Consider the following 22,315-nt stretch of genomic DNA (forward strand, 5'->3'; position numbering starts at 1 on the left):
CAAGATATGTTGACTAGTCAGAGATAGGACTCCTGATTATCTATATTTTTTTATAATCCGGTGCACCAACAGTATTGATCGTCTGTGTTGTTTGAAAGCCGTGATGGCGGGCACACAGTCTGGCTGCAATTCCCAGAGTTAAGCAGCAGGGGTTTTAAAGCCAAAACTGCACACATCATTACTCAGACTTCACCATGTGTTCACATATTCATGTCTCAGTGTTTCTGGCCCACCTCTGTGATCCATTAACCAACATGTTCAGTATTATGGTATTTACTAATCTCACCCTAACTGTCTCTGAAACAGCTTTAAGCTTTGCAGAAGACTGCAGACAGAAAACAGAGATAAGTATAGGCTATTCTAAGCAGACATGAACACAGGAGACGTCTGCTAGACATTAATGGAGCTTTAGTAAAAAGGTAGAATTCATTATTTTTTAATTATAAACATACCATTGGCTTCAAAATATAAAATATAATGATGCCATACTCAGATTCATATGATAGCTCAAAAACTGCTGGGCTTATCAGAATTATGGGACCTTAAGTGGGCTCGCTAGTTTAATTGTTGATATGATTCTGATTGGTTCTTGGCAATCCTATAATCTTTGCCTTTTACCTTTGCCTAAATAGCCAAATGATTTTTTTTTTTATATCATAGTTTAGAAATGTAGAAACAGACTGATCCAGGCAAAGTATTAATCCAAAGTGAACTACGGTGTAATGGTGTAGCACTGATTTAGTCTTTTAGCAAATCTGTTATGGTCACCATGATTTTACTGTGTTAACATAATAAATGACTATTCAAATTGCAGTAATTATGATTGGTTTAACATATTGTAAAATATTATAAAATTATATATTCAAAATATTAGAGAAAGTACCTGTGTAATTGAAAAGTGAAAGTAACCATGAATTTATAAATTATATCATATTTAACATGTTGGATAAAAGTTTGCTTTAATGTAAACTAGTTTTCTGCTACTGTATTATCCATAACCTGCAATTACTACAATCATCCTAACAATCACAAACTTCTGCTTTAATGGGTTGTTGTTTGTGTTTACAGCAATATCAACATTTTAATAACAAATGTATAGAACAACATGTTATGTTGAAGTATGAAGAACTGTGAATTATTGAAGAAAGCATTATGAGGCCCAAAATATATCTCCTCACCAGGAGGCTTATTTTTATTGAACAGGAAACCGAATCAATAGTATAGCTAGGATAATAGGCGTATCATCTGAAACAGATCACACAGTGTGTAACTGTATGTAGCTGCCATTCTTATTTTAAGCTGTGTCATCACAACACTGTTTTTAAAGAACATAAGCTTTATTTTGTACGCCTTTAGTCTAGTTTGTCTGAATTGGATTTGCTAAAACATTTAAATGAGGTTAATTCCTGTTGAAGTGACTGTTCTCTATTAAGTGTCCATTTATTCTTGGTAATTCCCACATTAAAGCATTTTAAAATGTCCATCTTTGCTACCTACTTTTTCGGTAGTAGGATTGATTAAATACGTAATAGTATAATAATCTTAATAGTAAATAGTCATGTGTGTAAACTCACAATTCAGCAGTCTTCACTCAATAATTGCCAGGAATGATTACACTAGTATATATGGTATTAGGTATGTGGCAGCTCACTGAGCTTCTTTGTGGGTTCTGTTTAAAATGCCCAGAGGCAAAGCAAGGGGGTTAAAACATAAGGTTTTAAAGTTAAAGGGTTAGGAAATGTATCAGAGTTAACCAAACTACTAGGAGAACCCTCGTCAGAAAGACGTTTCACCTTTTCAAGGTTTCTTTGAACATTTCGTCGCTTTCTTTAGAACTGTTTTCCACACGCCGGATGCTATTGGATGGTTTTTACTCTAAGTGTTACTCACGTCTTAATCAGTGACATTTCCACTGTCGAGGATTTGTGGAGTGTAAGATTAGAGCTCTACCTCGTCATAAATCTCTGAGTCCCAATTTGACTGGGTGGCGGCGGGTGGGGCAGTTGCTAGGTAGAGTCTGTGGTCTGTTTATTTGGATGGATAAAACGATTGCGCATCTACACAGGGTCAGCTTCTCTGTGTGATTTTTTTTTTTTTTTTTTTTTTTTTTTTTTCCTTAAGACCAGAAAGCTTTTAATTGTCATATTACCGTCACTTTATGGTCTGTCATAGGTTAGTTTTTTTCAGAACCTATAAAGACCTTTCGTTTTTTGAGAAAAGTTGACCCAGAGCGTTTTATGGTGCTCTGCTGTGGCTCTGGATGATGAATTACTGCATACCAGACGTGTATGACATGCCTCATGCTGGAGTCGGAGGCTACACCATGCAGGGCGGTGGGGAACACTGCATGTACCCAGGTGAGGGGCCCGGGTATGGATACTGTGAGCCCCAGCCTCTGCACCATCTGCCTTGTATGGAGCAGGCTTGGACATCCAGCCAACATTACTCTTGCTCATATGCTGCTGGCCCTCAAGTTTTTAAGAGTGAATTCTGCAGTATGGAGAGCCCTCTTAGTCATTTCCACCATCAGCCTGAGTATTTGTCTGAGATCAAACCTGACTTTTCACTGCAGTGGATGCAGGGGGCTCACAAGAAAGGTATGAAGTCCAGATTGATTTATTTTTTGGTGGGCAAAATTGATTCCTGTACACTTTCAAGTTAAGCGTTTTAAATTGACTAATGAAAATGTTGGTATTGTGTGCTTGTCTCTTTGAGATGTGAGTGAAAAACAGTGTTGTGTTTTTTAACATTTTGGGTAATTAGTGTTGGCTTGTCCTTGATCAATGATTCACTGATGTCTGGGATTTTCAAATTAAGTCTGATAAGCGTAAATCCAAGACTTAAGGCGTCATGTGGTGGCAGGACTGAGTAGGACATAGCACATCTGATGGTCACAGCGGTTGACTGAGGCGGGCAGGGGTTTCATATTGATTGATGGCAAGCAACAGAAGGCCGATGCAAGATGAATTATTGGTTTCTTCATAAACCCCCAAAAAATATTGATCAGTTTCTTGACCTCCAGTCTGAACTCATTAAGCCTAATGTCAAAATGGGAGAAATTGTTGAGTTAACTGGAAGCAGCAGTGCTCTCTGTAGAAGTCAGTGCTAATCGAATATTAAGGTGTCACAATGGTGAATAATACAACTCTTAACACAAATACCTACACTGCCCACCTAGACATTACAGAATGAGACAAAGGAACCAAAACATTTAAATATGACATAAAATTACTAAAGTGACATAAAATCTGATATTATTACATTTATTTCTTCAGTTACCAACTACTCTTACGTCATCAACTAAAATCAGGTTGAAAACTGGTTGAAAAATATGAGCATGTGAGGCAGCGAAGCGAGACTACAAATCCAGTATTTTTACTACAATAAAATCCAATATTATAACAGTTTATTTTTTTTGTCCAGGGTACATACCAAGTTACCTGGACAAGGATGAGCTATGCGTAGTGTGCGGGGATAAAGCCACAGGCTATCACTATCGCTGCATTACCTGTGAAGGTTGCAAGGTAAAACAAGCACGTCTTTAAATGACTCATAGAAGCAAATTCATTAACTTGTTGTATAAATGGAGTTTAGCTTTTAGTGTGTGACTGGCTCCTCCACTGTGTAGGGTTTCTTCAGACGGACAATCCAGAAGAATCTCAATCCAACCTACGCCTGTAAGTACGAGGGGAAATGTGTCATCGACAAAGTGACCAGAAACCAGTGTCAGGAGTGTCGCTTCAAGAAGTGTATTGCGGTGGGAATGGCGACTGACTGTAAGTTTCTCAGAGAAAAATAATGGTTTGTCTGCCTCATGGTGTTTATTCTGCATTTTGTCATTGTTTTGTCTGCTTCATGATTTGACTTAGCTTGCTAAAGCAGTTAGGAAATGTATCAATAAGTTACATTCAGCAGACAATCAGCAACTAATTTGATAAAAAAATAGTACACCAATTATTTTTTATTTTAGTCATTTATGTATTTGTTTACTCTTGTTAACAAACTTTGAATATGTCAGCATGGACTCTGGGAAACCACAGAGAGAGATTTATTACATTTTTGACCTTTTATAGACAAAATCATAAAACCAGAATTCCAAAATATAGTTAATCAAATATGTCAATATTTGATTAATCTCAATCTCAAATCTCTCAAATCTCAAACAGGTAAAAGTCTATTATGCTGCACGAGTGGTTTAATGGGTTTCTATGTATATTATGCTTCAGAAGTACTGCTTCAAGTAAATTTTCACCTAAGTTCATCATTTCATGCTTTTCCGTCCTCCTCCTCATTCTTGTCTGTGTCCCTGTGTCTCATTGTGTCCCTTTTTCTGTTTCTGCTCTTACCCCCCCCCATCACAGTGGTGTTGGACGACAGCAAGAGGCTGGCCAAGCGAAAGCTAATCGAGGAGAACCGGGAGCGCCGTCGGAGGGAGGAACTGCAGAGGACGGTGTGGGACCGACTCGAGCCCACCCAAGAGGAGTGGGACCTTATTCGTTTGGTGACTGAGGCCCATATGGCCACGAATGCCCAGGGTAACCACTGGAAACAGAAGCGAAAATTCCTGGTGAGCCATCCTCTTCCTCCCTCCTCACCACAGCCTTCAGTGTATTGATTACCCTGCCTTATCCAGTCCACCTCTCACACCTACCTCTCCCCTCCCAGACCCCTTCCCCATCATGACTGTCTCCTCCATCTTCACCAAAACCACTGTTTCACTGTGCCCTGTGTTAATATGTCCATGTGTCTTTTTGTATCTCCTTGTAGAGTGGGGAGAATTAGCTGGACGATGGAGAAAACTGTGTTCCTCAGCGCAGCAGCAATAATTTATAATGGAACATCTTATATTTTTTTTCTGTTTGACCAAGAATTTTTTAATACTAATAACTTGCTTCTTTGATGCTGTTTCGTTTTCCACTCTTTCTTTTAGTAGATTTTGATTTTAGACCTCACCCTTTATGACTAATTTAATTTTCCGTGAAGATTATCGCTCTGTCCAGATTGAAAGTCTTTCTGCTTTTGACTTTATTTTGGGTTTCTAAGGCACATTCAGAAGAAACACTATATTAAATTGAATTTTTACAATTTTTTTAAACTGTTATTGACAAGCAGATTATTGTTAAAGGGGAAATGTTTTAAATCAAGGTTCATTGCGGAATTAGCAAAATATTGAAGAATGAGAAAATGTCATTTGTTTAATTTTCTAACTGGTTTTCAGCCAAACTATAAAGTAGTGTTCACCACAAAGACATTTTTTGAAGCTTTGATTTACTGATGTCCTGCATGCATGACTTCTGTCTTTACCAGTTTTCTCGCTGCACACTCTTTCATCTGTCTTCTGTTTTAACGTGTTTTCTTTTTAGTTGGCTTGACACAGGTTCTTCATTGAAACTTCACAATTCCTGTTGATTATCCAACAGGTCGAGGAAACTTTGCTTCTTAATGAAATAACATGTAATTTATTCTATACTTCTGACCAGAGTGCTGCAGGGGTGACGGAAACTAAGGTAAGACATAGCAGACAAAAATACATATTGAAAGTGATGTACTGCCTGTCAAACTGTGCCCGATTATTCCCAGAATCATAAGATACAGTCTCACTCTATTGTATGTCATCCACATATTAATTGCATTTACATGCATAATTAAAAATAATAGAGACATATGTTCTACATGTTTTTAGAGTGGCATCTTTGCTTTACACTAGTCACTGAAAAGTAAACCAGCCTCACTCAGTTTTATGGTCCCACACTCAAGTTCTCCCATTTTCCTACTTGCCCGTGAGTGTGTTACATTCCTCATCTAACCCTTGAACTTGTTTCATATGCAGCACTAGGTTCTACACATTTCTACAAGCTGTTTAATTCTTTTATTCAGGCTTCGGCAGTCTGTCTTGAATCAGATGCTGACCTTCTGTCCTTGTCTTTTCAGCCTGCGGATAATGGTCAAGCATCCATGGTTAATGCACCTGAGGGAAACAAGGTGGATATTGAAGCCTTCAGCCAGTTTACAAAAATTATCACCCCTGCCATAACCAGGGTGGTGGACTTTGCCAAAAAACTGCCTATGTTTTGTGAGGTAAGTTACTACTTATTTCATAAAGCTTCAGAAAACCTAAATGGAGAATAAGGTTCATAAAGCTCTATCCAGCTGTTGACACCTAGAGTTTTTATGTTGAAAGTTACACAATGCTTAACAGTAACTGGAATAAAAAGTAAAATACTATAATAATTAGATACCCAGAACAACACAGTACATTTAGAACACAGAATAAAACAATAAGGCAAGGCAGGTTTCTTTATATAGCACAATTCATACACAGAGTAATTGAAAGTGCTTTACAGAAATAAAAGACAAGTGAAAAAGCAAGAATATGATTTTAAATAGAATAAAAAATTTACTTAGAATCAAATTAGAAAAGAATGAGTGCAGATAAAACACTTTCAGTTGTCATATTCTGAGATAAAAAGAAAAGTTTTTAGCTTGGACTTAAACATTGTCAGAGATGAGGATTGTCTAACATCATCAGGAAGACTATTCCAGATTTTAGCTGCATAAAACTGAAATGCTGCTTCTCCATGTTTAGTCCTGACTCTGGGCACGAGCAGAAGGCCTGACCCTGATGTTGTCAGAGTCTGAGATGGTTCATTTGGCACCAGCATGTCAGAGATGTGCTGTGGTGCTGAGCCATGAAGAGACTTATACACAAGCAGGGCTGTTTTAAAGTCTGTTCTCTGAGAGACAGGAAGCCTGTCATCTCAATAGTTATGGTCAGACATGTTGCTGCGTATTAACTGGCCTAAAGGAAACATGTAAAAACTGAACAAAAGGTGGACCCATGGGGGACCCCACATGTCAAGGCCATTTAGTCTAACATACAGTTACCAATTTCAACAAAGTACTTCCTGTCTTCAAGATATGACATAAACCATTTAAGGGCAGTACTAGTGGCCTAGTTAGTACCTATGTACTTCTTTAAGGAAAACTTCCAGGAAAAGGGCATAAAAGATCAATAACAACAAAATACTGTCAGTTGATCTAATGCAGCACATGCAAAAGAGCTGGAAGGTTAAGACCAGTGATTTTCTATATATTTTGCTATGTTGAACAAATGCCATAATTAAACTAAAACCTACAACGCATTTTAAAAATGCTTTCCAAAAACTGAGCTTCAAGTGAGTAATTTGAGAGATGAAGTTGGCCATTATCACATATAGGAACAAAGCATTAGATCCACTGACAGTATTTTATTGTCATTGATCTTTTATGTCCTTTTTCCTGGAAGCTTCCCTTAAAGAAGTACATAGCTGCTAACAATAGGGAACATAGAGATGGATTTTGAGTTATTTTAGCTCACTGTGTTAAATTTTAAAGTAGTTTCCACTGAAATTTCTTGAAAAAAGCATCCATTTAAACCCAAGAAAACAGCTGTTATTATTTAGAAGCTCTATCTTCATGCATTGAAGTATATGCCTATTTAATTTCACATTTTTTCATACAGTGTGGCAGTTAATTTGGAAATGAACAATTTGAACAGTGTTTCTCGTCTCTCGAGAGACATGAGAGACATTATGAGAGACACAAACAAGGGCATTCTAAGGAATTTATGGACCCATAAAAAAAGTTGTGGTTTATTGTCTTAGCAACCAAGTCAACAAAATAGTGTTGTGATGTGTGCAAAATAATGTGTGCTGCAGCCCATTTATGAGCTTGATTTTGCATTCACAAATAGGAATTATTTTATTACATATAACAACACCAAACTATTAGCACAAAATGGTTTCTAAGCTGTTGAAAAGTGTCTTAGCTCATAGCTCACCAGAAACATTTCTGTAGCATTTTTGTCTAGAAGTTATTATGCTGTTATTATGCAACTCACTAATATTAAAATATTAACCATATATTTAGACCAGCTAAGCAGAAGTGTAACTTATTAGTCATTTTAATGTTCACAGATTTTGGTTTTGTGTCTTTCTATAATTTGAATAGCGTCTAAGGCTGAATTTTCCTGTTTTAACCTGGCCATAACAAAAGAAAAAAGGTGCACATGCTTTTGCTAGATTAGCCGTATTATTCTATAAGGATGCTTTGTCCTTGTATACTCAGCTGCCTTGTGAAGACCAGATCATCCTGTTGAAAGGCTGCTGCATGGAGATCATGTCACTGCGAGCTGCTGTTCGCTATGATCCAGAGAGTGAGACTCTCACTCTCAATGGGGAAATGGCAGTCACACGGGGTCAGCTAAAGAACGGAGGCTTGGGCGTGGTCTCGGATGCCATCTTTGACCTTGGTGTGTCGCTGTCCTCCTTTAACTTGGATGATTCTGAGGTGGCTCTTCTCCAGGCTGTCATCCTGCTGTCATCTGGTAAGCACCTGCTGTTCAAGCTCTAGCCACACCTGATTAGGGGGGGATTTGTCTTTTTTTAGCGCATTAATATGTCTTTTATATTACTGCAAACTAGTTTCAAATAATAGCATTAGTTTACAGATAAATGCATTTAACTCACTAACAGAGAAGTATACATTGTTTAAAATATACATATTAAAGACCAGTAAAGCAGCCATTCATTGTCAGATTGAACAGAAGAATCAGGAGCTGTCCAAAAATCACAAAGGTCTCTATTTCAGAAGCACTGGGATTTCTTTAGTATTGCTTGGTTCTCCTCTGCATGGATCAGTATTTGTCTGCTGTGACATGACACAGGTTTTACCTGCCCATCTGTTTTGTCTTTGGAACATTGACAGTAGCCACTCAATACCAGATTCAAGGTTGAAAGGTTAAAGCCAGTGGTTTTAGAGTCGATACTTTGTGCTATAATCACTACCTTTCAAATTTGACATTTTTTGTGCACAAAATTTTAAAAAGTGGAACTGGAATATAGACCAGAAAAAATTCATTTATCGTCATTGTTAATAAAACATTTCAACTAAACTAAACAAAACAACATAAAAATTAATTTACAAATTGGCACCATATTCTTATCAAGTATGATATTTACTCTTCTCAGTTTAAAGTCAATTTATTTGTAAGCACCAAATCACATTAAAATCATCTCAAGGCTCAAAAACTGGGCTCACTGAATCTATCGAGCTCTTAAGGTAGACACTTAGTACAGTTACATAATTATTGCTGGCTCACCTAGTGAATTATTAACAAACACAAACTTACAGCATCTTTTTGATCCTGTTTCACAACTAACTATAAACCTTTCCACACAGCCTTGCACCCTCAGAGGGCCACATATTACCACGTCAAAGTCTACAGTATTACTTAGATTTGCAGTGTGCTCTGGATTGGTTGTAGCAAACAACAAACTTTAGATAATCTGATTAACCTTCAGTCTTCCAACCTGTCTTGTTGCTCCCATTTGTTACCCTGTGTAACCTGTTATTAGGAATGTCACCTCATTCCAAGATCTCAGCAGTTAGGCTAAACTTAAACTCTGAAAATATAATCCGAACTGGAATAAAGTTTTCCTCTAATTCAGTGGAAATTGTTCTCATTAAAATGTAATTTGGAATATCTTATCAGTTTCTCTCACAGCTGCTTTTCTCACACAGAGTAAAGAGTTCTGCCTTATGTCATTGCAGCCTTCTGATGAAAACACTGTCGCCTTTTTTGCCCTCAGATCGGCCAGGCCTGAGTTGCGTGGAGCGTATTGAACGCTGCCAAGAGGAATTTCTACTTGCGTTTGAACATTACATCAACTACCGCAAACACAAAGTGGCACATTTCTGGCCCAAGCTGCTAATGAAGGTGACGGACCTCCGGATGATTGGCGCCTGCCATGCCAGCCGATTCCTTCACATGAAAGTGGAGTGTCCCACTGAGCTATTCCCTCCTCTCTTCCTGGAGGTCTTCGAGGACTGACCAATGGATTTTAGTGTATGCGTGTGTGCAGCGTGCATGTGTGTGTGTATGTATGCATCCGTCAGCGTCTGGGCACCTGGGGGTGGAACCAGCAGAAGGCCCGTCACAAACTTTCTATTAGCACTACTGAGTGTCACTTCATTCCATAATTTAGGAGTAGCTCTCTGGTCTAATTTTGGATGGAACCATTCCTTACAGTGCGGGTACATGTGAATAGCATTTTGTTCTTTTTTTGTTTGTTTTTGTTGTTGTAAATGTTGTGGATATAACCTCTCACCTCGGATTTTACTATAGGTTTTTTAGTGTGTATTGATGATTGTACATTTGGCATAATGGTGATTTTAGTAACACTTGTTCATTCATTAGAAACCATGCAAATGTTGTATTTCCCTAACCTTATGTTCAAAAACTCAAAATAGCTGCTCACACACATAAATTAAGACATTATTGGCCTTTCTTCCACCTACTGCTAGATTTTATTGGACCCACTTGATAATTATTGTCATTTAGTTTGTTATCCATCTGGTGAGTGAACTGTTTAGTGCCTCACCATCATACTGTGACTTGACCTATTTTACAGCAACAGCTCCCAGGCCTTTGTAAGTGCCTGGGTCAGTGCTGCATTCCAGAGATGTCAGAAGAGTCTGAATTTTGCGACAAAACAGCAGCTCAAGGCAAAACTAACTTTTCTGAGATACTGTGATTTGACATCACATATATGTGGCAATGTACACTGTTAACACTACACACTATATAGTTTATAAACCTCAAACCTCAAAACACACACACTTGCTTGAACATAAGTCAATCCAGTAGTGGTAAGTAGTTAAACATAGCACATTGATGGTTGCTAACGTACCATTTGAATTAGCAAACATTAAAGACAATAACCTCGGCAGTACTAGAGAAATTCATACCAAACTCCACTTAAAAACCTGGTAATATAATCACAGTTTCATTTTCCCAGAATAGCCTTATGTTCTGATGTAATTGTGATTTCCACAGGGAAACTCTGAGAGAAATACACACTGAGACGTGGTTGACTTTGCTGAAGAAAATAAAGTACAGGATTAGCAATATCACTTGGAGATTGGAGACAGTGCCTCTGGAGTGGCAAACCGGGGGGGTGATCCCTCTTTTTAAGAAGGGGGATTGGAGTGGGTGCGTTCCCACATTAAGGGGATCATGCTCCTCAGTCTCCCTGAGAAATTCTATGCCGGGGTACTGGAGAGGAGAATTCGGCCAATAGTCGAACCTCAGATTCAGGAGGAACCATGTGGTTTTCATCCTGGTCATGGAACACTGGACCAGCTCTATATCCTCACTAGAGTCTTTGAGGGGTCATGGGACTTTGCCCAACCAGTACACATGCGGTGCTCTGGGAGTATGGGGTCTGAGACCTGCTGTAGGGTTTCCAGTTTCCAGTCCCCATACAACCGAAGTGAGAGTCTGGTTTGCATTGCCAGCATTAAGTCAGACTAGTTTCTAGTGCATGTTGGACTCTGCCAGAGTTCCCTTTTGTCATCGAATCTGTTCATTATTTTTTTATTGACAGAATTTCTAGGTGCAGTAAGGGGTCAGAGGGGTCCGGTTTGGTGGACACAAGATCTCATCTCTGCTCTTTGTGTGGCTGGGTGCTTCCTTAGAGATAGGGTGAGGTGCTCAGTCATTTGAGAGGAGCTCAGGGTTGAGCTGCTGCTCTTTCACATAAAGAGGAGCCAGTTGAGGTGGTTCAGGCATCTGTTTCGGATGCCTCCTGGGTGCCTCCCTGGTGAGGTGTGTTCTGGGTAAGTCCCACTGAGAGAAGACCTCAGGGAAGAACCGGGGCAGACTGGAGGGACTCCATCTCCCAGCTGGCGCTCCCCTGAAAGAGCTAGTGGAGGTGTCCAGGGAAAAGGTGGTCTGTGCATCCTTGCTCAGACTGCTGCCTTCCTGACCAGGCCCCACATAAGCGGAGATGGACGGATGGATGGATGGTTGGATGGATGGATGGATGGACGGATGGATGGAAGGAATAGGAATAGGAATATTAGGCAAACCAGTTCCTAGTTTTCAGAGAGTTGCCTTTGCATAGTAAATATACTGAATTGTGGAATGGATCCTAATTGAAACCTGACAATAGGCAGATAGTATATTCTAGGATGAATTTATGTTGTTACATTGATGTCTGGTCCTACCACACCTCTATTGAAGCTGAGTGTTAAGGGTTGATCAACAGGAAAATAATCTGTCACAGTTTTTGATCACTGAATAATTGTATGTGTTGTTTTTTTAAGCTAATAGGCCAAACATTCCCTAGTTTCATCTTCTCATTTGTTTATTGTAGTTGATAGTAAACTGAATGCCTTTGATGATGGAGGACTGGTCAAACAAAATGCAGCCTGAGCAGTTTGATGGTAACAATTTTTCAGTATTTCCTAACATTTTTAAAACCAAATAATTATCCAACTAATTGAGAAAATAAATCAAAATGAATCAGTGGATCAATTAAAAAACTGATTAAACAACCTTAATATTTGGAATAGAGTACTGCAGAGTACACATTTGAGTTCTTTAATGGCCCAAATACTCTATCGCACTTGTGTTTTTAAGTATTTTTGGTGAAGAATATATTTATTGCCTTTAATTTTACAAAGTGGACCGTGGAACCACACAAAGGGTAGAACTGCGCCCAGTGATTCAGACTTCTGACATTGAAAGGAATGCAGCGATAGCATTAACATGAGCCTGTACATCATTGGCAGAAGCTGGTCAGGACAAAATAAAGCACATAAATGACTCTTATGTCAGGAAGAGACAATCATACAGTACTCATTTTTGTGTAACAATGCCACACATGCTGTGCCAAATCCAAGTGAATGATTCCTTACTGACTCTCTGCTCTGCTTTAAAAGTGATACCAAGACTTGACTGGTTATCCTTGTTACTGCATGGAGCTCACAGTCAACCCCACCCCCACCCTGGTGTGTGTTCTAAGTGTTTCATCTCAGCCATGTTGCCTCTCTAGTCCTACATAAAGTGATTTCACTCATTTTGTTTTTGGTTTTGTTTGGTTTCTTTTTCTTTTCTTTTCTTTTCTTTTCTTTTTTTTTCCCCAGCTCCCTGCAGACGGGAGGCTGCATCTTAACACAGTGACGTCATGGTGCTATGGTGGGTTGGGGAAATGGCTGCTTGGACTGTATTGTTATTTACATGCAGAAATTAGCATTATCTGTATGTATAAAAGCCCACCACCTTCTTATGATGGCATGCATGTACACTAACACACAAACCTGCACATGTACAGTGCATAAGTATACCTTTAAATATACTGTACACATGCACATATATGCATGTGCCTAAATAACCTATGGGTCAGACCCCTCCACTGTGACCACCGGTGGGATTTAGAGGCCAAGTGAACTTTGGCTGGCCCAAAAACAATATGATTCATCATCAGCAAGGTACACTGAGAAAGCTGGTGAGATTGTGAAAACGTAGCACTCTTTCTTTTCTTATATTTTAGCCGCTATGTTCTTTTTTTTGTTGTTGTTGTTTGCAATGTGACGAGCATTTGCTTTGTATATCTTGCTCTTTCAAGCTTCACACTACTCCTCCAAGCAGCTTGTGTTTCTTTTTTTTCCCCTCTTTTCTGTGAAGTGATGCCTTTTATCAAAGCAATAGACTTGCTGCAGTGTTTGAATGACCCGGACCTCACAAAACACCTCGCAAACTGTACAGACTCAATAAAAATGCACAGACAATCAGAGGGAGACGATGGACGTGGGAACAGGCACCCAGGCTAAAAGCGGTCAGATTGGCATATAGGGCTGGGCCACACTGAGCCAGAGCCCTTCAGAAAAGAAATGTCAGCTATGTTTACATGCACCCTGAGTCCTATTGATTTGACCATCATGCTGGGATTGAACCTGGCTGGTTCCACTAATAAACCAATTAACAGAGTATTTCAGGTGGAACAACTAGCATAAATCAAAACGTCCAATTACTTTCCTTATTGTTTCTCCCTGATCTACAAATTGACTTAAAATGATGTGTGAATGTTAAACACAAGTGGAAAAAACATGAAATAAATGTAGTCAGTTATCACAACCAGGGGCTGGTTGCACAAACAGATCACAGACTGGTCAATCTTCATTTTGGTGTTCACACTAGTATAATGGCCTTTTCCCACCGGATACTCCCATGAGCTAAACTCAGGAACTGAATAACTATTTGGTGTATTTGTGTTTGCATCTCAGTTGCATGTGAAGAGCTGTAAAGATTGGACTTGCAAATTACTTCAGCAAATTAGACTTAAAATCTAGGAGTTTTTAATACAATAAGATGATAAAACTGGTTAGCTTTTGTAATTTACTGTTACATGACTGTTTGATGTTCTACTTTAGTATGTAACCACATTGAAACAAAATTCAAGAGTTAGCCTTCCTCTCTTACCTCTTTATAAAGCTTTTTACACCTTTAATCTAGTCTCAGGAATTTCACTGCTTAATTTTCTTTACACATCAATATCATTTAAACTATTCCCATGCTAAGGCCCAAAATACTAGAAACAACTACAGCTTGCTTGCAGTCTGAATGAAAGTTGCACACATGCTGTAGCAGTTTGGAGGTTTGCATCTGACCAGTCACTGATAACACCATATACTACCTCAGGAGCAGGGACTTTTTAGGGGGCAAACTGTGGCCTATGAACCAAAGCTGGACCCATGTTCCTGTGCTAAAAATGCAAGTGCAGTTCCTGAGTTTTGGAAATATTTCTGGGTTCTTGTTTGAGTACATGGCCACAATAAAAGACTTTCACCTAAAATAAAACAATGATTTCAATTTCAATTCAATTCAATTTTCAATTTTATTTGTATAGCGCCAAATCACAATACAAATCATCTCAAGGCACTTTACAAAAACTAAAACTAAAACTAAAAACCCAACTGCTGATTTGAAAGCTGCAGCATTTTTCCCCTTAGGGGACAGAACACAGTTACATATTTGCACATCAAGCAGAAACTGAGCAACATTATTATTCATTTGGATCCAATATTTACTCTCCTTTTAAATCTTGTTTGGTGTCCACCAACTCCTTAGGGGAAATATTGAACTCCTTAGCTGATCGGTGTTGTGCTCTAACAGCAAGTTGCATTTTGGCTGAAAGGCAGCTGCCTGGAAACAGGATTGATGAAATTGCTGAAACAACCTTTTAATAAACTATTATATACATGAATTAAAACAAAGAGCTAAAAAGACTAAATAGAGCTATATATTTGCGTAATAGTTCTTTGTGAACAGTCACAGTAATATTACAGTTGAACCCAGTAACTCTGCAGTATCCTCTACTGTTCTGTATTATCTTCAGCCAATGCAAATAAAAGTGTGTGAAATATTTCCGTCCTTTTCCTTCAGCGGACCTGCTGTAAGGACGTAATGCTGCAGGGCCAATATGGACAACTGGATTACTGCTTATGAGTAGTGAGTATTATAATTCAGGTAGAAGAGCAAAATCTGACCAAACTGTTTAAAGACTGTCAAGAGTAGATGTGGACTTTAACATCAAGTGAAATTTTTAGCTACATCTTAGACACGTCTGTTTATCTATCATCTGTCTACACATCTGTCTGTGCACCAGCCCCAGGGGTTTGCATAGTCTTATAAACTGCCATGTGCCAAGGACAACCAAAAATGTAACTTTTAAAGTTAACTTAGAAAAAAATTACTTCCAGTCCAAAAGGAGAAAACCAGACATCATAGTAGTGTCCTGTGGTCATGTTTTTAGGAATGGTCTTGTTAACTTACAGTATACTAATGAACCAAAATTCTGAGATTGGTGATGATTCTCTGTAGGTTCATCACTGGAGATAACCCACCTTCACTTTACAGGTGTTCATGTGACACGTTGCTCCCATAAAAATACTAATTAGTGTTGCAATGTAATTGAAGAAACTGAAACCAGAAAAAAAAAAAAAATTGACCAAATTATATCAAAATACAAACCTGTACTCTACATGTATGCTATGTTGATGTTTGTGTACAGTATGTACAAAGTGGAGTAAATGGCTGTAAGAAACTGTTTGAAATGTACAGCTCACACGTGTAATACCCACAGTTACTTGGCTGATCATATGCACAGAACTGTTGGGGCATGTAAACATGGTCAGTGCTGACTGCTGGTTCAGGAAATGTTTACTGTTCCTCAAGAGGTGCCAGTACTCTGTAATCTCTCCCACGAGTTGTTATTCTTAAGGTTACTCAGTTACAAACCAATAACAAGACTTGCACCATAGAAAAGCTATTTTACAGTACAAAGGAAAAAGGATGTATATTTTCAGACTGCAGATTTTTTTTACGAATGTTAGCATAATATGAACATATTGTTTTGCATAATGTTAAAAAAAATACAGTATCTTGCTCTCAAATCCATTTCCATTTGGTCTGCAAAAGAAATATGAGCAAGATGTTATGAATCATTTAAAAAAAAAGTTTAAATTAGTACAGCATTAGTTGAACAATTTTAAAAATTGATTACTACTGGAGCTGGACTTTTGTGTCAATTCAAAGCAGCACAGCTGAACACATAAACACATTTAAGGAAAATATCTGGTCCATGTGTGACCAGCGTCAGAGAGCAAATCATCCACCGTCAACACAGAGTTTTCTCCTTGTGTGCTTGAGTGTCTTCTCGTTCAACTCATCTGTTCAGCACGTACTGGAAAACCATCACAGAGAGGGAGATAGAGAGAGGGAGTGGGTTTAAGAGTGTGCAGTGTGTAGGTCTAAATCTATGGAAGCAAAACAGAAGATGCAGAAGGTTATGTACCAAATCTGCTGTCTAGCACTCTGTAAATTACTGGAAACATGGTCCAGTTATCTGCTGTCCAGGTCAGGACAGTGCTTTGGCATGAGCATGGACAACGTCAAAAGAAAATGACTGTGACGCTCATGATTGATGATGATTACAACTAATGTGAATTGGCTTTTGAGAATAAAGATGGTTTTGAGAGATTTTGGTTTTGTGCTTTTACTTCTGTTGCAATTGCTTGTCATTAATTTAAAAAGCTATTTTTTTTTAATTTATTGTTTTTATTTGTGCTGATGTGTGGTGTTCAATATGGCCCCAAGTTTGCTCTGTGGTCATTTTATTGAACAAAAATGAATTGAGAAATACACAACATGTAAGCTTTATATCAATTAAAATACTGACACTTTGAAAACTAGGGGAACCCTCTTCAACACAAGACACAGCCAAAAAAATAAGGTGATAGAGCACGACCATAGAACTGTGTGCTTACTCGCTTACACCCTTTCTCACTGGATAAAGTAAAACTCCCCAAGAAACTCCTGCAATAGTGAAGAAATGGAAGAAACTTCAGGACGATTAACAGAGGAGGGATCGTCTGATATGTGTGCACAGAATAGAACATCCATCCATCCGTTATCTCTACCCACGTATTCCTCTTTAGGGTCACAGGGATCTACTGGAGCCAATCCCAGCTCTCTTTGGGTGAAAGGCAGGGGTCCACCCTGGACAGGTCACCAGTCCATCACAGGGCCACATAGAGACAAACAACCTCACACACTCACACTCACTCCTATGGGCAATTTAGAGTCACCAATCAACCTGACATACATGTTTTTCGACTGTGGGAGGAAACCAGAGTACCCACACAAGCACAGGGAGAACTTGCAGACTCCACACAGGAAGTCAACATGCTGTACATTATACATACATATGTATATTAATTTTAGACAGTAATAAAACACAACACAGCAAATCCATTTTGATCCCATTGTGAAGAAGAAATGGTGTCACTCCTGCTGACAGAGCATACACAGGTCATATTTTTATCACCTGCATTAGTCTAGTTAAATTATAAATCATCATGTGATTACAAGAACCACAAGTAAACACATTCTCAAATAATGAAACAAACATGGTATTAAAAGAAAAGTTGAGTCAGTTCAGGGCTATGAAACAAACAGATGTCTATGGAATCCATGAGGACCATCAGTCCTCAGCCACTACATGCACCGTCACAAATACCTGGTGGGTTTAATCTTTAGACGGGTTCACTACAACTCTGTGCTGTCCACAGGGATATTACGCATGACGACACCCCGCACTGCCCGAAACTACCACTAGAGGGACACACATTTCACAGAACTGCAGATCTGTAGAAAGCAGTTCCTGAAGAGCTCAGCACATCAGACATCAGTCACAGCTTGCTCTGAACCACATTCCTCACATCAGGCGCTTTCCGGGCTCCGGCAGTGCGTTATGTGAACGGAGAAGCCTCCAGCCGGGCGGTAACTATGCCCAGCAGTCACCTGGTCTTCAATTCAATTCAATTCAATTCAATTTTATTTGTATAGCGCCAAATCACAATACAAATCATCTCAAGGCACTTTACAAAAACTAAAACTAAAAACCCAACAATTCCCTTATGAGCAAGCACTTGGCGACAGTGGAGAGGAAAAAACTCCCTTTAACGGAAGAAAAAAACCTCCAGCAGAACCGGGCTCAGTTTGGGCGGCCATCTGCCTCGACCGGTTGGGGTGAGTGGATAGAGCAGAGAGAAAAGAACAGCAACAATAAACAACAGACACTGCAAGTTGGTGGGGCCAGTAACTGCACATCAGCGATAAACAGCTCCAGGACCAGGGACACCTGCAGAAGGTACAGAGAGAGAGAGAGAGAGAGGGAGGGAGAGAGCACAAACTAGGGGAGAGAGAGAGCACAAGGTTAGTAACATTCAATGGTGGAATATACATGAGGTGGGAGAGAGGGGGGGGGGGGGGGTAGGGTAGGGGAGCTCAGTGCACCGATGGTCCTCGGGCAGTCTAGGCCTATAGCAGCATAACTAACTAAGGGATGGTTCAGGGTTGCCTGAAGCCAGCCCTAACTATATGCTTTGTCAAAGAGGAAGGTTTTAAGTCTAGCCTTAAAAGTACAGAGAGTGTCTGCCTCCTGAACACAGGCTGAGAGCTGGTTCCACAGGAGAGGAGCTTGATAGCTAAAGGCTCTGCCTCCCATTCTGCTTTTGAGAACTCTGGGAACCACAAGTAGGCCTGCACTCTGAGAGCGAAGTGGTCTATTGGGATAATATGGTACCATGAGGTCTTTAAGGTATGAAGGAGCTTGATCATGAAGGGATTTGTATGTGAGAAGAAGGATTTTAAATTCTATTCTATATTTTACAGGGAGCCAATGAAGAGAAGCCAATATAGGAGAAATATGATCTCTCTTGCTAGTTCCTGTCAGGACTCTGGCTGCGGCATTCTGGATTAATTGGAGGCTTTTTATTAAGATATTAGGACATCCAGATAGTAATGAGTTACAGTAATCTAGCCTTGAGGAAACAAACGCATGGACTAGTTTTTCTGCATCATTTTGAGACAGGATGTTCCTAATTTTGGAAATGTTGCGCAGGTGAAAGAATGCAGTTCTAGAAATTTGTTTTATGTGTGAGTTAAAGGACATGTCCTGGTCAAAAATAACTCCAAGGTTTTTTACAGTAGTGCTGGAGGCCAGGGCTATGCCATCTAGAGTAGCTATAATTTTAGAAAAGTTATTTCTGAGATTTTTAGGCCCAAATATAATGACTTCTGTTTTCTCCGAGTTTAAAAGTAAAAAGTTACTGGTCATCCAAGCCTTTATGTCAGTTAGACAGGCTTGAAGTCTGGTTAACTGGTTTGTGTTAACAGGTTTAATAGATAGATATAACTGAGTGTCATCCGCATAGCAGTGGTAATTAATAGAGTGCTTCCTAATGACATATCCTAAAGGAAGCATGTACAGGGTGAACAGAATCGGTCCTAGCACAGAACCTTGTGGAACTCCATAACTAACTTTTGTTCGTGTGGAAGGTTCATCATGGACATGAACAAACTGGAATCTGTCCGATAAATAGGATTGGAACCACTTTAACGCTTTTCCTCTGATACCAATCACATGCTCCAGTCTCTGTAATAAGATGTTGTGGTCAATGGTGTCGAATGCTGCACTAAGGTCTAGGAGGACAAGTATCGAAACAAGTCCATTATCTGAGGCTAAGAGAAGATCGTTGGTAACTTTCAACAGTGCTGTTTCTGTACTATGATGTGCTCTAAATCCTGATTGGAAATCTTCAAATAGTTCATTCCTGTGTAAGTGGTCTGATAGCTGCTTAGCAACAGCTTTTTCTAGGATTTTAGAAATAAATGGCAGGTTGGATATTGGTCTGTAATTAGCCAAGACACCTGGATCAAGACTAGGCTTTTTGAGTAAAGGTTTGATTACTGCAGTCTTAAAGGCCTGTGGTACGTAGCCTGATACTAGAGATAAATTTACCAAGTCCAATAAAGATGAGTTCATTAATGGCAGGGTGCCTTTAAGCAGTCTAGTCGGGATGGGGTCCAAGAGACACGTTGATGATTTCGATGAAGCAACTACTGATGTAAATTCAGAGAGATCTATAGGAGAGAAGCAGTCTAAACATAACTGAGGTCCTACAGATGATTCAAGAGCTACTGTAGTAAAAGATTCATTTATTGCAGGTATAGGAAGCATCTGCTGAATTTTATCTCTAATAGTTGTGATTTTATTTGTAAAGAAACTCATAAATTCATCACTGCTGAGAGCTAAGGGAACACTGGGCTCAACGGAGCTGTGACTTTTTGTCAGCCTGGCTACAGTGCTGAAAAGAAACCTGGGATTGTTCTTATTTTCCTCTATTAGTGATGAATAGTATGCAGTTCTGGCTTTACGGAGAGCTTTTTTATATGTTAATAGACTGTTTTTCCAGGCTAGAAAAATTTCCTCTAAGTTTGTGGAACGCCACTTCCTTTCCAGCCTTCGTGATGCCTGCTTTAAGGTACGAACATGTAAATTATACCATGGGGCTAGTCTTCTCTGAATCACTAACTTCTTTTTCAGAGGGGCTACAGAATCAAGCGTTTCACGCAGTGAGGTTACAGCGCTGTCAACAACATGATCAATTTGGTAGGGAGTAGGATTAAGGCAGCTGCCCTCCATTATGTTTATACTTGGCATAGATGCAAATAAAGATGGAATCATTTTCTTAAATTTATTAACAGCGTTGTCGGATAAACATCTGCTGTATGGAATTTTCTTCCAGACGCTGCATGATCCATCATTTTAAATTCGAAAGTTATTAAAGAATGATCTGACACAACAGGATTTGGGGTGAAAATTATTAGATGTTCAATTTCGATGCCATAGGTCAGAACAAGATCAAGGGTGTGATTGAAACAGTGGGTGGGTTTATTAACGTTTTGAATGAAACCAATTGAATCTAATATAGAATTAAATGCAATGCTGAGGCTGTTATTTTCAACATCTACATGAATGTTAAAATCTCCCACTATAATGACTTTATCTGATCTAAGCACTAAATCAGACAGGAAGTCAGGGAATTCAGTTAAAAACTCTGAGTAAGGAACAGGTGGACGGTACAAAATGACAAGTAGAACTGGTTTTTGTGTTTTCCAGTTTGGATGTGAGAGACTAAGAGTGAGGCTCTCAAATGAGTTATAACTGTTCTGAGGATGAAAGTTTAATAATAAGTTTGACTGGAAGATTGCAGCTACTCCTCCACCTCGACCTGTGCTTCGAGGAACATGATAATTTTTATGACTGAGGGGGGTTGATTCATTCAGACTGACATATTCATCCTGCTGTAACCAGGTTTCAGTAAGATAAAGTAGGTCAATTTGGTGATCAGTTATCAAATCATTTACTAACAGAGATTTAGAAGAAAGGGACCTAATATTTAATAATCCACATTTGACAGTTCTGTTTTTCTGTTCAATAAGAGGAGTGGTCTTAATTTTTATTAAGTTTTTATGAATAACTCCTCTTCTGTTAACTTCTGATTTGTTTGATTTATATGTTCGAGGGGCAGACACAGTCTCTATGTGGTTTGAGGGGGGCGGCGGCTCTAAGGAAACTGCAGAGAGGCGTTTTAGACTGAGTCTCTGCATCCCGGTCCCCACCCTGGATTGTCAGGCTTTAGGTCGGCTAAGAAACTCGGCCAAATTCCTAGAGATGAGAGCTGCACCATTCAAAGTGGGATGGATGCCATCTCTCGCTATCAGACCGGGTTTTCCCCAGAAAGTGGCCCAATTGTCTATGAAGCCCACATCGTTTGCTGGACACCACCTAGACAGCCAGCGACGGAACGACGACATGCGGCTAAACATGTCATCGCTGGTCAGATTGGGGAGGGGTCCAGAGAAAACTATGGAGTCCGACATTAATTTAGCAAAGTTACACACCGACTCAACATTAATTTTAGTGACCTCCGATTGGCGTAATCGGGTGTCATTGCTGCCGACGTGAATAATAATTTTCCCATATTTACGATTAGCCTTAGCCAGCAGCTTCAGATTTGACTCGATGTCGCCCGCTCTGGCCCCAGGAAACATTTGACTATGGTCGCTGGTGTCTCTATTTTC

General features: G+C 39.3%; 1 protein-coding gene across 10 annotated transcripts in view; it reads left to right on the forward strand.

Moving 5' to 3' along the window:
* The window catches only part of thrb (thyroid hormone receptor beta), an 83,712-nt gene extending 66,850 nt beyond the window's left edge, over positions 1 to 16,862 (forward strand). For 8 of the 10 annotated variants that reach the window (XM_026299699.1, XM_026299702.1, XM_026299698.1 and 5 more), the window contains 7 exons: positions 3,424 to 3,524; positions 3,629 to 3,776; positions 4,362 to 4,567; positions 5,481 to 5,507; positions 5,932 to 6,078; positions 8,107 to 8,365; positions 9,630 to 16,862. In XM_026299699.1, the coding sequence (XP_026155484.1) occupies positions 3,424 to 3,524; positions 3,629 to 3,776; positions 4,362 to 4,567; positions 5,481 to 5,507; positions 5,932 to 6,078; positions 8,107 to 8,365; positions 9,630 to 9,871 (1,130 nt within the window). In that variant the 3' untranslated portion in view covers positions 9,872 to 16,862. Of the gene's footprint in view, positions 1 to 2,215; positions 2,598 to 3,423; positions 3,525 to 3,628; positions 3,777 to 4,361; positions 4,568 to 5,420; positions 5,508 to 5,931; positions 6,079 to 8,106; positions 8,366 to 9,629 lie in introns of those variants that run through there. The other 2 variants (XM_026299705.1, XM_026299706.1) reach the window with 2 other exon arrangements.
* Positions 16,863 to 22,315: the final 5,453 nt, after the last annotated feature.

The sequence above is a fragment of the Mastacembelus armatus genome, chromosome 11 (genome assembly GCF_900324485.2).
Source record: "Mastacembelus armatus chromosome 11, fMasArm1.2, whole genome shotgun sequence".
NCBI lineage: Eukaryota > Metazoa > Chordata > Actinopteri > Synbranchiformes > Mastacembelidae > Mastacembelus > Mastacembelus armatus.